Source organism: Hemiscyllium ocellatum, chromosome 18 (assembly GCF_020745735.1).
Source record: "Hemiscyllium ocellatum isolate sHemOce1 chromosome 18, sHemOce1.pat.X.cur, whole genome shotgun sequence".
NCBI lineage: Eukaryota > Metazoa > Chordata > Chondrichthyes > Orectolobiformes > Hemiscylliidae > Hemiscyllium > Hemiscyllium ocellatum.
The window spans coordinates 23,773,585-23,788,682 of NC_083418.1; the positions used below are offsets into that span (position 1 = coordinate 23,773,585).

At 43.6% G+C, this 15,098-nt stretch overlaps 1 protein-coding gene across 4 annotated transcripts in view; it reads left to right on the plus strand.

Annotated features, from left to right (window-relative positions):
• The window catches only part of b4galnt4a (beta-1,4-N-acetyl-galactosaminyl transferase 4a), a 691,590-nt gene that overhangs the window by 671,430 nt on the left and 5,062 nt on the right, over positions 1-15,098 (plus strand). For all 4 annotated transcript variants that reach the window (XM_060838421.1, XM_060838422.1, XM_060838423.1 and 1 more), the window contains one exon: positions 13,707-13,860. In XM_060838421.1, the coding sequence (XP_060694404.1) occupies positions 13,707-13,860 (154 nt within the window). The remainder of the gene's footprint in view (positions 1-13,706; positions 13,861-15,098) is intronic.

Consider the following 15,098-nt stretch of genomic DNA (forward strand, 5'->3'; position numbering starts at 1 on the left):
ATTAGGCAGTATTTCCCCTTCATAAATTTCTGCTGACTCTGACTTCCTTAGCATTAACTACTTGCCCTCTCAGCTTCATGCTGTCTGTAAGTTTTGTAATGATGCTCTTGATTGCTGATTCCAACTGATTTTGAGTGAATGGTGAACAATTACGGTCCCAGCACTGAGTTTTGTTTTGCAACACCGCCTCCCCTATCGTTTTTGTTAGTCTGCATCACTATTGGTTATCCCCATGACTTGGCCTTGCCATCTACACAACTCATTCCCTGATTCAATACATTCTGAACTTAATCATGATTCTACAGTGTAGAGCCTTTATCAAAGGCCTTTGAAAATCCAAGTACATTACATCGACTTTATCTCCCTTTTTATTGAGTTATGCACTACACCATGATTCTGCCAGCTATATCTCAGGCCTTCATTTGCACCATTGTGATGCTGTTTCTGCCAACTGACTAATGCTGCACCTACTTCTTGTGTTCAAACCCCTATGGGCGGCACGGTGGCACAGTGGTTAGCACTGCTGCCTCACAGCACCTGAGACCCGGGTTCAATTCCCGACTCAGGTGACTGACTGTGTGGAGTTTGCACGTTCTCCCCGTGTCTGCGTGGGTTTCCTCCGGGTGCTCCGGTTTCCTCCCACAGTCCAAAGATGTGCGGGTCAGGTGAATTGGCCATGCTAAATTGCCCGCAGTGTTAGGTAAGGGGTAAATGTAGGGGTATGGGTGGGTTTCGCTTCGGCGGGTCGGTGTGGACTTGTTGGGCCGAAGGGCCTGTTTCCACACTGTAAGTCTAATCTAAAGAGTATCTCTAACTGACATGCAAGACCTTCCAACTCTCACCTCACTGACATTCGGTCATTCATTAACCTGTCACTTATGTTATCTAAGCAGATATACTCCAATTGGATGACATTATGTAATGGATCCCAGAGTAGTTGCTAATGGATTCTTAAAGACAGATTTGTTTTTGTGGGGTGGAAAGGTATCTTTAGGATTCACCACTCTCCAACTGAGCTGTTTATCTTCAGTCTCACTACAGAATTCACTAATGATTCCTTGATGTTCACCACCACTACAACTATCAACTCCTCAAATACAAAAGTAGTCAGCATTCATTTGCAACAAGCCCTGGATAATATTCAGAGTCAAGACAGTGCTGCTGGAAAAGCACAGCAGTTCAGGCAGCATCCAAGGAGCAGAAGAATCAACATTTCGGCCATAAGCCCTTCATCATTCCTGATGAAGGGCTTATGCCTGAAACGTCAATTCTTCTATGCCCTTGGATACTGCCTGAACTGCTGTGCTTTTCCAGCAGCACTCTCTCAACTCTGATCACCAGCATCTGTAGTCCTCACTTCCTCCTGGTTAGTAATCAGGCCTGAACTGATAAACAGCTAGTCACATACGAACCACAAAGTGCCAGGTAATGACTATCTCAGAGAGGAAATCTAGCCATTGCCCTTTGACGTTCAGTGGCATTACTATCACTGAATCCCTGACTGTCAACATCCTTGGGGTTACCGTTGACCTGGAACTGAACTGGACTGACCATATAGCTACAGTGGCTACAACAACAGGTGTGAATTTCGCAGCAACTATCTTATCACCTCACTCCCCAAAGCCATCCACAACGCACAATTCAGGAGAGTCTTGGAATACTCCGCACTGGCATGGATGAGTACAACTTCGACAAGGTTCAAGGGGCTCAGCAGCATCCAGCACAAAGCACTTGATTGGCCACACATCCACAAACATTTACTTCCTCCACTACCGAAGCTTAGTGGTGCAGGTGAAGCATGCGATATAGCTGGCAGAATCATGGTGTTGTGCATGAATCATGGTGTTGTGCATAAATCAGTAAAAAAGGAGATACAGTCAATGTAATGTACTTGGATTTTCAAAGGATTTTGATAAAGGCACCACATTGTAGAATCATGATTAAGGTCAGAGTGTGTTGAATCAGGGAATGAGTTATATAGATGACAAGGCTAAGTCATAGAGATAACCAAAATGGTAGGAGGTGATGTTGCAAAACAAAACTCAGTGCTGGGACCGTAATTGTTCACCATTCACTCAAAATCAGTTGGAATCAGCAATCAGGAGCATCATTTCAAAACTTACAGACAGCATGAAGCTGCGAGGGAGAGAAGTTAATGCAAAGGAAGTCAGTGTCAGCAAAAATATAAAAAGGGGAAAAACTACTTGATAAATTTTACTAGATTTATTTCAAATATGTAACTGGTAGAGTTGATAAGGGGGAGCCAGTGGATGTGGTTTACTTGGACTTTCAGAATGCATTTGATAAACACCAACTTAGATTAGCATGTAAATATGTAACACCTACAAGATACACCGTTGCAGCTCACCATGATTCGTTCGACAGTGCATTCTAAACCTGCAATATCCAACACCTGGAAGGAACAAAAGCAGCAGATATGTGAGACGACCACCACCTACAAGTTCCGCTCTAAGCCACTTGCCATCCAAGTGACTGAGAGTGGAAGTTGAAATTAGAAATACATCACTGTCTCTTTTGAAGGAACAAGTTCCTGGCAATCCTTTTCCTGCAGCGCTCTCAATATACCTACACTGACGGGCTGCCTGAGGGCAGTTAGTGGTGGGCAGCAAATGGTGACCTTGCTGGTAATGCCCACATCCTATTAAAGAATTTTTTAAAACATGCTCTTTCACACTGCACTTGCACACGTGTATGTTCTTCACTGAATTGAAAAATGTTTTCTGTAACGAGAATGGAGCACTCGCATTTTAGTTGAAACCCCGCAAACATATTCCACTTCCAGCCTGTCACACACAGCAGAGAGAGAGGCTTCTGTGTGTTTGGTTTGCCCTGGACTTAGTCCAACCCAGGGCAGGAGCAAACGTCTTACATTGCTCCAGTGTGAGCTGTGACTCAGTTGTTAGTTCTGAGCCAACAGATTGTGGGTTTAATCCCATTCCAGTCCTTCAGCACACAATCCAAGCAGGTACTAAGGGAATTTTGTCTTCTCAAGTGACTGTAAAAGATCCTGCAGCACTATTTGCAGAGCAGGAGAATCTTTGAATGATTACCTCTCAACCTATGTCATTACAGCAGATTATTTCCCTAGTACCACATTGCTGTGAATGCATTGCCTAATATTTAAACAGCAGATATATTTCAGAAGTGCTTTGTGAGTTACAACATTTTTATCCTGAGCTTCCTGTACAAATACAAGCTCTTTCATCAGCCCATTCCTTGCCTAGCTCTAAACCAGTAAGATGTTTTTATAGGTCAACCAGTGCTGCAGTTAAACACTAGTGACCATTGTCTAAATATAGCAATGTTGCTGAGTAACAAAAATTATAGAGAAAGACATGAGTTTGAAATGCTGAGGTTATAACTGCCTGGACTGCTCTTTTTTTGTTGCGTATGTGCAGTAGTTTTTATGTTACTGCTAAAGTCGCTCAACGAGACAACATCGCTTCATGAATAAACCATTGTGAACTCAAGATGGATTGATCAAAACTGGAGATGCACAAGAGGGCAGAATTTAGAAAGAGCTTTTTTGTCACATGTACTCACAGGTACAATGAAATATTTACAAGTCGCCCCTTACGGCACCATCTTAGGTATCGAGGTACAGATTATTAAGTACAAATTCTTAGGGAGAAAAAAGTAGAAAAAAAAATAGTCAAGCAAAATATTAGAAAACACAGAGGAATAAGAGTTCAGAACAACAGTCCTCCCAACCCAGAATGCACCATACTCCGCCTCAAGGCCTAGAAGTTCAGGTCCACCCTGAGACTGAGCTTCCAGGGCCATGCTGAGGCCAGGGGTCTGAGTCCACTCTGAGGCCGGGGAGTCTGGGTCAACGCTGAGACCGGGAGTCTGGGTCAACGCTGAGACCGGGAGTCTGGGTCCATGCTGAGGCTGGGAGTCTGGGTCCATGCTGAGGCCGCGGGGTCCAGGTCCATGCTGAGGCCAGGAGTCAATGTCTACCCTGAGGCCGGGAGTCTAGGTCCACACTGTCTCCAGGGGTTTGCATCTGCATTGAGGCTGGGGGTCCGGGTCCGCACTGACGCTGGGGTCTGGGACCATACTGACACTGGGGTCCAGGACCACACTGAGGCCTGGGGATCCGGGTCCCCACTGTGGCCAGGGGTCTGGGTCCGTGCTGATGTCGGGGGTCTGGGTCCGCGCTGAGGCCGGGGGTCCGGGTCCCCACTGACACTGGGGTCCAGGACCACACTGAGGCCGGGGATCTGGGTCAGCATTGATGCTGGGGATCTGGGTCTGCACTGATGCTGGGGTCCGGGACCACGCTGAGGGCGGGGTCCGGGTCCATGCTGAGTCCAGGGTCCGGGTCCGTACTGAGGCTGGGGGTCTGGGTCCACACTGTGGCCAGGGGTCTGGGTCCTTGCTGATGACCGGGGTCTGGGTCCGCACTGAGGCCGGGGTTCTGGGTCCGCGCTGAGGCCGGGGGTCTGGGTCTGCATTGATGCTGGGGATCTGGGTCCGCACTGTCGCTGGGGTCCGGGACCATGCTGAGGCCGGGGTCCGGGTCCATGCTGAGTCCAGGGTCCGGGTCCGTACTGAGGCCAGGGTCTGGGTCCACGCTGATTTCGGGGGTCTGGGTCCGCACTGAGGCCAGGGGTCTGGGTCTGCACTAAGGTCGGGGTTCTGGGTCCGCGCTGAGGCCAGGGGTCTGGGTCCGCAGTGAGGATGGGGGTCCGGGTCCGCGCTGAGGCCGGGGGTCTGGGTCCATGCTGAGCCTGGAGGCCTGGGTCCGCACTGATGCTGGCGATCCAGGTCCGCACTGTCGCTGGGGTCCAGGACCATGCTGAGGCCAGGGGTCCGGGTCCGTACTGAGGCCGGGGTCCGGGTCCACACTGAGGTTGGGGTCTGGGTCCACGCTGCTGTCGGGGATCTGGGTCCACGCTGAGGCCGGGGGTCTGGGTCCGCACTGAGGTCTGGGGTCCGGATCCACGCTGAGACCAGGGGTCTGGGTCCGTACTGTTGTCAGTGGTCTGGGTCCGCACTGAGGCCAGGGGTCTGGGACCACACTGATGTCAGGGGTCTGGGTCCGCGCTGATGTGGTGGGTCTGAGTCCACGCTGGGGCCGGGGGTCTGGGTCCACGCTGGTTTTCACCCCAGACATCTCCGATGCTGCTCGAGGATGGGAGATAAAACAAGAAAGGAAAGTGAAATGAAAGATCTAGGAAGAAACAGACAGAGCAAAATAGCTCACGAGTCCTACTCCACTGCCATCTTGGAAGAAGCCACCAGAAGAATAATTAAAGATGCAGAGAGACAACTTGGAGGGTTAGCGCTAGAACAGATTAAAGAGATTGAATGTGAAAATAAGGATGAGCATTTTAAAGTGAAATGTACATTTCTTTTTGTCGGCAAAGTTAAAGGCCACAGAAGTTTGGAGATGTTGAGGTTCACAGAGGCCAGCAGAAGAGTAGTCAAGTGTGGAGAGAAGAAAGGTGTGGAAGAGTTGAGGCAGGAGAAGAGATCACAAACTCAGCTGAGGGCCAGATGGGAACAGTCTAGTTCAGCTTTAGAAAGTGTCGCAAACTTACACAGCTATTGTCGCTGGTGGCAAGGGTGAATTAAGCTCCACTGCCAAATATAAATCTAAATTCCATCTCACCTTGAGAGAAGGTGGAAAGTAATTTGATTCAATCGTGAGGCAGTGTGAGCATGAAATTGGATGAAACTGAGAGAAAGGAACAGAGAGCCTTGAAAAGTGTATGCAAACAACTTCAAAGACAGTGAAATATATCATTACCTTTCCATATTTTGATATCACAAGTTGATAGATATAAATCAGCTTTAACTGGAGAGGAAGAAGGTGACCAGCTTGATGTGTTTTTCAAACTTGAAATTGAGTCATTGAAAAGTGCTTCCTCTGGTAGCTTAGTGAAAAATTGCACAATTCCCAAATTGCAGTGTTTCATCATGTGCATGTAATATTGATGTGAAAATAAATCAGAAGCCCCTCATTGCTACTGATAAATGTTTACCCTGGGCGCTAACATGCAGTCAGTGGCCTGTTATATAAAGATTACTAATTCTGCTAACTGAAGTGGCTCAGACGATTAGTACTGATATTAATTCAACTCCGACATATTTCTTTGACTGAGTAACTCGAATCAGGCTCCCAATGAGATTAATTACATCAATTAAAACAAAAATACTTTAAAAAACCTAACAGAAATAGATAAATTGCCCATAGTGGTAGGTGAAGGGGTAAATGTAGGGGAATGGGTCTGGGTGGGTTGAGCTTCGGCGGGTCAGTGTGGACTTGTTGGGCCAAAGGGCCTGTTTCCACACTGTAAGTAATCTAATCTAATCTAGACAGAGAGGTAGCAACTGAAGATGTACTTAATTAATCAGAATTTTTTTTCCAAACCATTTGAGCTTTAATCAGAAATGTTTAAATGGAAAAAGTGATTGAAACAAGCCTCCTATTGTAATTCTTTCTCTCTCAGACTCATAAAACGCCCTTAGTTATTATCTTTCTACAATTTAAAAGCATTTAAAGCTCAATTTGGCAAGATTCTGATTTTTGCGATACTGCTAATCCGAGATTCAAACCTGGGCTTTTTTCTTGATTTTTCAGTTTCAGATAAATATAACTTCTGGTAAATATTACAAAGTTTAGCTCTTTGTTTAATCTTCTGCTTTAGCTGTGATTAGTACGTTTTCATTCTGAAGGTGATGCAGTTATGATGCACCATCATCAAAATGTCCCATGATGTTCTTCTCATGAAAAGGCTGTCCAACAACATTTTATTCGCAAAGATTCTGGTCACCCTGTTCTATTAAGGACATTATTAAGCTGGAGAGGGTTCAGGAATGATTTACCAGAAGGGTATGGAAGGTTTAAGTTATAAAGAACGATTTGATAGACTGGGACTTTTCTCACTCGAGTGGAGGACATTGCGAAGTGGCCTGATAGAAGTTTATAGAAGAGGGGTTTTGATGGGGTTAACGACAGGTGTCTTTTCCCTAGGATGGGGGATTTCAAGACTAGGGGGCATATTTTTAAGGTGAGGGCAGAACGATTTAAAAAAAGACATGGGGGCAAATTCTTGACACAGAGAATGGTTCATGGGTGGAATGAACTTCCAGAGAAAGTGATGGCTGTGGGTACAGTTACAACATTTAAAATACACTTGGATAGGTCCATGAAAAGGAAATATTTGGAGGGATTTGGGCCATGAGCAGGCAGATGGGACTAGTTTAGTTTGGGATTATGTTCGGCATGGACCAGTTGGACTGAAGGGTCTTTTTCTGTGCTGTATGACTCTATGACTTCTCTTGCAGATCACTGGGAATGATGTGGGTATGGTTGTAACTAATTAATAATTCAGCAGATTCAATGACCAGATTTGGAATCACAACTACTATTTTGAAAGGCTTGCCAGTGAGCTGACCATTCTCATGAAGTAAATATTTTCTTATCAGCCTATTCAGCGATTTTATTACATGCCTCTGGAGCAGGTACAACTTTAATCCAGGCCTCCTGGTCCAGAGGTATGAACTCTACCTCTGTGCCACAAGAGACCCCACCATTCCCCTGAGGTAGTCTGTCTATAATTCTCTAAATTAAAGCAGGCAGAGTTCAGAACAGATAATCTGTTCCCCACATTACCATGGCTGTGCGGTGAATTATCACATTCCATTGATGACGACTTTTCCATTGGAGTTTTAAGTATCGACAATGACTTTTAACATGGGAATGCCATCTCATACTTCAACTTTAATGACATATTACAATACAACTATTGTGCTGGAAAAACTTGGAACAGTGGTTGGGTGTGCTGTCATTTAGAAGTCCAATGAGAAATATTATGATTTTCCTGTTTGGTGGTTCATTCTATTCTTAGTTGACATTTTGTCACCTGAGATAACTAAATGATTGATCATGCAGAATTATGATAATGAGAAACATGTTGGGTTCCTGCAAATTTCTGACAATGCCTGAACATTGATTCCTAGTGCAGAGTATGGCAATCAAAATGCATCAGGAGTGTTGGAAGGTTTGTCTATTCCTGAAGTATTCCTGGCACCACCATGCCTTGTGAGGAGAATATATAGGCCTAAGAGGACTAATACAGCCTTGACATCCGACAGTTGATGTTTCGACTCTCAGAAGTTAAATTGTAAGAAAACAAGTTCTATTCCCAGAATTTAGAAGTGATATGATCAACAGCTTGAGAGAGATGACCTGCATATGACTCAATGGGAATTAGTCCACCATCCTCAGATCCAGAACAGAGTCAAGGAGAAGAGAATACTTAGTCTAGGCATCCAAGGTACTGCCCCATAAGAGTCTACCTCTTTCAATGAGGAAATAATTGCCTGGTCTAGGAATTCAGGTCACTACAAGGAAGAAAGCATTGATTCAACAGAGCAGCTGCCTTCCAGGAAGGAAACTGATGAAATTACAGTTCCTTCAGATGAGTCAATGGACCAACACCGACAAAAAAAAGATGTACGTTCTGAAGGCTGTCTGAGGAATAAAAACTCTTCCAGCAGAGAAATGACTCCCAGCTCTCTGCTGAGGTTAATTTTCGTCAAGCCAGAAAACTACTATTCTTCCAAGTCCCAAGCTAATGTATTCTGAATGGGTTTATGTTACATTGTTTCCACCAAATAATACACAGTCTATGGATGGAGATAGGGGGCTGAATCTTTCCAGAAACTGGCCACTTTTTTTTGGTGTGATTTTAATGGAAGCTTTCTCAATGTGAAGCCTATCGTCCCAAAGTTGCTTAAGAACCACACCCCATGCCACCTGCCTATCATATTCACATATGAAATACCCACTGCTGCTGGATTATTCCAAAAACTCTGGTGCCCTGGTCAAGCATTGGCAGTCCAGAGTTGTTCATGCACATAGTAGGAAAATAACCACAAACCGATAAAGGTTGTCCCAGGTGCAGTAAGTCTCAGGGTCAGCCTGGTATTCAAGAAGCTCCCCACCCCCCACCCCTCCCGCCAGAGCCTCCATGATTTCTTGGCATGTTCCCACATGCCATTTGGACTTGTGTTCAAATCTCAACATTATCTGAGTCGAAGCCTTGCAGTTCAGTCATGCCCAATGCCATACTGCAGAGTCTCCCATTCAGATCAGAGTGGTGGTATCTATCAGTCATCTCTCTTGCCCACAATGACCCATGTTCTCCAATGCACTCTCATTTCCACACATTATGTGCCAGCCATCCCCTATTCATAAATTTGGTCTCTTCTGCATCCCAGCTCGCTACCACTGATTTCCCAATTTAAATTTTCAAGAGGTCCCTCGATAGCCCCCATTGAATTTCAATGAGCTAGAACTGACCACGACCTATTCTGTGACCAATTTGGAGAAACAGTCCCAATTGATGAGTGATTTGGACTCCTGACTAATCTCTGTGCAGCTCCCCAACTGACTGACTGGAGTCACCAGATTACCTCTCTGCTTTTCATTTTGGCAATTATCACTATCATGTTTCTATCCAGAAGATGGGAGAATGGGCAATCGGGGAGTAATGAGGGGAGACATGGCAATAGTGAGAGGCTAATACATGCAAATGGGCCACTCGTCACTCACCAGTGAGACTCTCATCTCGCTGTTCAACACTTGGTTGGAAAGTAGAGCTTTTGCTCTCTGGTCATCTCACACAATTTTCCCAACTTTCTCACCAATGTCCACAGCCTTCAGGCCTGGGAAGATTCTGCCTAAGGAGTTCCACCTTACCTTTAAGAAAGAACAATATATTTGCATCAGCTCTGAAGAGTCCTAGTAATTATATTTGACTAAATGGAGCCATATTATTTTATCATGCAATACACCTACTTGTTGTCTTAAGAATACCGTTTCTGTTTTAGATACTCTATGGTGGTATATCCTTTACCACCAGTCATGAGATGGCCCAAGGCAAAGGAAGATTAATGACAGTGAACTGCCTCAAACTATCTTCTTCCAGTACTGCAAAGTTTTAAGAGAGGCAGTAAAAGCTACAAGTTGTCACAAGTGGTCATCTGGGAAAATACTGTAACTGTCATCACTATCAAATAGTTCTATAGATCTACTTCACCTAAAACTGAAGTTAGTCTCCCCAACCAGGGATGATTTTGTACACAGTTTCTACACCTCAGCACTGATTCTCTACTGAGTCTTTCAGTTGTAGACTAACTGTACAACCAGAGTCCTCACACAGAATAGCATTGCAGATGCATATTTTTGTAGATTAGATTCCCTACAGGGTGGAAATAGGCCCTTCGGCCCAACAAGTCCACACTCACCCTCCAAAGAGTAACCCACCTAGTCCCATTTCCCTCTGACTAATGCACCTAACACTATGGGCAATTTAGCATGGCCAATTTTTACCTGACTTGCACTTCTTTGGATTGTGGGAGGAAACCGGAGTACCCGGAGGAAACCCACGCAGACACGGGGAGAATGTGCAAACTCCACACAGACAGTTGCCCAAGGCTGGAATCAAACCTGTGGCCCTGGTGCTGTGAGGCAGCAGTGCTAACCACTGAGCCACTATGCTGCCTGTTATTCTGCTACTTTCTCCTTTAGTTTTAAAATCTTCATTTTGATAAGTACATAAAACTTCTGGATTGCAGTCACTGTAATATTCTCTATCTTAAAGCACAAAATCAACATCAAACCTTTGAGACTTTTCAGAATACTAAAATGCATTATTTTCATTTTTTTTGCTTTGATTTGACTAGATTAACAAGTTTTTATCGGACCTTTACAGTTCACAAGGTGTTGTTTAGTTGTGAGTAATAATTGTTATAAACTGAGCGTGTCTATCCAATGACAGTGAGCACAAATGCTCCTGTATTGTGTTATAAACCATTGCTTCTTCTGTTACCACTGGAAAATTATTCAATATCCTCTTTCCATCGATTTAGTCTGCAAAGAATAGTGTGCATTTATTCACGTATCCATTTGTGATCTCTAATTTATAATGTCTATAACAGCAAAAATATTTCAAAAATCTGTGATTCAGGAAATGAACTAAAAAGGTTAACTATACCACTCTCTACATCCATGTGCCTTTTCTCTCTCTCTTAAAGGGGAAAATACACACTGCAAAATGATGGGCAAATGTCAATTCTCAATGGTTTTCACAAACTTCTTTACCATTTCAACCTTCAGGAAACGGTGCCTTTTGATAATACTGCAGCCTTTGTGCATAGTTGGAGCTTTGTGTGCTCTCTATTTTGGTCTGGAGCGGAGATAACCTTGTAGAGATACATAGAGTAGAGAACATAAACCTGAACAGCTACTTCAGATTACGAATGACAGGTTCGGACAAAAGACAGACACCGAAGTCTTCACTTTGGAAAGTATGTAAAATGTACTTTGAAGTTGATGGACACAAGTAGTTAAGAAAAAGTTGAAAGTTGTGATGGGAGCACTGCAGATTAACTCTAGATGGATGGGCTGGAATTAGCCAATTGATATTTATCATTCATTGTAGCTCAATAGGACTTGTTTAATAAAAGTCAAAAATATTGCATCAACTGCACCATATAATATCAAACGTTATCACATTCAATTCCTGCATTATGATGAGTTAGCAGTGGGTATTAAAACCAGCTATGCAACAGACTGTGCTGTGGCACCTCCCTTTTTGAACCTGTTGGGAAATCTTGGTGTGAAGGTGCTGGTGTTGGACTGGGGTGGACTAAGTCAGAAGTCACACAACACCCAGGTTATAGTCTAACAGGTTTATTTGAAATCACAATGGAGGAGCAACGCTCTGAAAGTTTGTCATTTCAATAGACGTGTTGAACTATAACCTGATGCTGTGTGACTTCTGCTGGGAAGTGATAGTCTGGCTGATAGCCCTCTTTCCATCTTAAGACTTCACAGCAGTTAATGATTATCATCATATGGTTGGAGATCATATTTTACTTTAATTTGGACACTGAGGATGCACTCCTTCAAAATACTGGGTAGGCCAGTACATGCTAGAAGAACTCTGGACTTATTTAAGAAACAATTAGATATGGAAGGGAGGGGGAGAGAGGATCAATTTGGTCTGCTCTCCTCGATTAGTGCACCAGTGACCCTGATAGAAAATAAATGTGTGAATGTTCACTGAGGATATGTCCAATATTTCAAGGACCTTCTGTACAGCTAAGTAGTCTGTTGACTACCTGCTTTGACGTATACTTGTAAATAATGCATTACCATCCTATGGAGTCACCCTCATCACATTCAAGGAGTTATGAGGAACATCCAGAAGAAGTGGTGGATGTGGATACAGTTACAACATTTAAAAGACATTTAGATAAGTATATCAATAAGAAATGTTTGGAAGGATATGGGCTAAGTGGGACTAGTTTAGTTTGTGATTATTGTCGGCATGGACTGGTTTGGCTGAAGGGTCTGTTTCTGTTCTGTATGACTCTATGATTTCAAAGGGATTGGAGTCTAAAAATAGGGATGCCTTACTAAAAACTATACTAGGCACAAGTTAGACCACATATGGAATACTGTGAACAGCTTTTCATAACCTTTTTAAAGGAAAGATATTCTGGCATTGGAGACAGTCTGGAGAAGGTTCACAATGTTAACCTTGGTTTGGAGGTATTTTCTAATGAGGAGAGGTTGAGTAGGTTTGGCTTGTACTCACTGGAGTACTTAGAAAAATGAGAAGAGACTTATTGAAAGATAAGACCCTCAAGGGGCTTGACAGGGTAGATGCAGAGAAGTTGTTTCCCTTTCTGGGAAAGTCTAGGTCCAGAGGGCATAGTCACAGAGTGAGGGTCACCTAGTTAAATCAGAAATGAAGAGGAATTTCTTCTTTGAGAGGAGTGAATCTTTACTGCAGAAGACTGTCAAGGCTGGATTCTTCAGTAATATCAGAGGTTGAGATAAAGTGATTTTTATTAGTAGGGGTTTCTGGGCAAAAGGCAGGAAAATGGAGTTGAGGATTATCAGATTAGGTATAGTCTCATTCAGTGGGCTGAATGGCCTACTTTTGCTCCTAAATCTTATGGTTTTATGGTTTAAGGTGGCAGAGCCAAAACAAAATTGTAGGTCTTTGGTGAGCGAGGAGTTCACAACATATGAGGTTTTAAGAAAAAACAGGAGACGTTTCATAATTTCATTCTGACATGAAATAAGATTTATCTTCTAAAGCAGTTTTCATTTTTACCATAATTGAATACATGCCTCATCTTTTGCCTTACTTTAAAGAAGGAAAGACCTGCATTTTTGTAGCACTCTTCATAACTTAAGGGTGTTCCAAATCACTTTTCAGCCAATTAAGTTAAGTGTGAAGTTAAGTAGTGTTGGAAACACAGCAGTCTGTTTCTGCATAGCAAACTCCCACAAGTAACCATGCAATAAACTACCAGATCATCCGTTTTAGGGTGTGAAGGCTAGACGTTGAATTGGGTAATGGGGACAAGCCTTCAACAGTGCATCAATTCCCCCAGAATTGCACTGTGGTTTCAGTCTGGATTTTGTGCTCAGGTCTCAATCCTTTAACTCCAAAATGAGCGTCCCAGCCACTGAGCTGTGGCTTTGCTCTTTATTCCACATACCAGAAGCTGCTGAAGCTGTCATTTTGTCAGCCGTGTTAGGGATAAATTACTGCTTTTAGCCAAGGAAGAATTTACGGTATTTCATACTTTCGTCTTATTTCTACTTTCTTATAATTAATGTGACCATTGTTTCTGTTTCCTAATTTCAGGACAGCCACACAATTCTCTTCCTGTGTGACCTGCACATCCATTTCCCTATCAGTATCATTGACAATATTAGAAAGCATTGTATAGAAGGGAAACTGGCATATGCCCCTATTGTGATGAGACTGGGCTGTGGCAGCTCCCCTGTTGAGCCTGATGGTAAGTGATAACCTGGCAAGTAGCCCTCCTTCAATCTTAAGCAGTACGTGGTTATTAAGTTACGGTTGGAGAACACATTTTCCTTTAATTTGGACACTGAGCATATTTTGCTTCAGAATCATGGGTAGGCCAGTACAGATTAAAATTCTGGACTTATTTAAGAAGCAATTAGGTGTGGAAGGTCCTGTGATCTCTACTTGAATTACACTGGAGAACATTTCTTAAAACAGTTTCCCTAGCAGAAAGTTTGACCAGTTCAGGGCCTATCAAGAGACTTAGTTGAAAGTGTAGTGCTGGAAAAGCACAGCAGGTCAGGCAGCATCCAAGAAGCAAGAGAGTCAACATTTCAGGCAAAAGCCCTTCATCAAACTCCAACCATCCTGAAGAAGAGCTTATGCACGAAACGTCAATCCTCCTGCTCCTCGGATGCTGCCTAACCTGCGGTGCTTTTCCAGTACTACACTCTTAACTCTGATCTCCAGCAGCTGCAGTCTTCCACTTGCTCCTATCAAGAGACTTAGTTTTACTCTTACAATATCCCAGCCATGCCATATTTTCTGAGACTGATTGTGGTGACCACATTCACAGTCAATCAGGACCTGGCTGGTGGAAATCCTCCATGACTCAACTTATTACATGGCCTAGTGATCATAACAGCCCTTACGGTCATCCTTTTACCAACCCATAATAATACATGAATGTGTTTGTGTTCTTGCTGTAATTAGACATCTTGTCTCCATAGGAACTGAATGTGTGGAAAACAGAGCTGGCCTAGCTTACTGGTCATGCCACAATTGAGGGATGATGCTGGAAATTAGCCCAAGGACACATTAAGCCCACCTATTAGATTGAGTGTAATGTTTCAAATTTGGAATATTTCTGCTAAAGCAAGAGTATTGTTCACCAGCGACAGAAGTTGATATAGTTGATTGATGATCCTTTGATCTGCCACTTTGTAACGTAGTGTTTATTCCAGCTGCAGAATTGTTACATTACACATTACAGTGAGGCAACAGTTTTACAGGATCACTGATTATTGCCCTACACTTTCCCACCTTCCTGTTGCGCCCTGCAACTCTCGAATTAATAGACAGATCAGGGGTCTCATGGCTTTAATTGCTGGTTGGCAGAAGACATTGCTAAAGTAAAAGGCCCACTTTTCTGAAGCTCTTTCAGTGTCACAGGATTAGACACAGTCGTGGGGAAGAATGCCTTCACGCACTTTTCCAATTAACTTA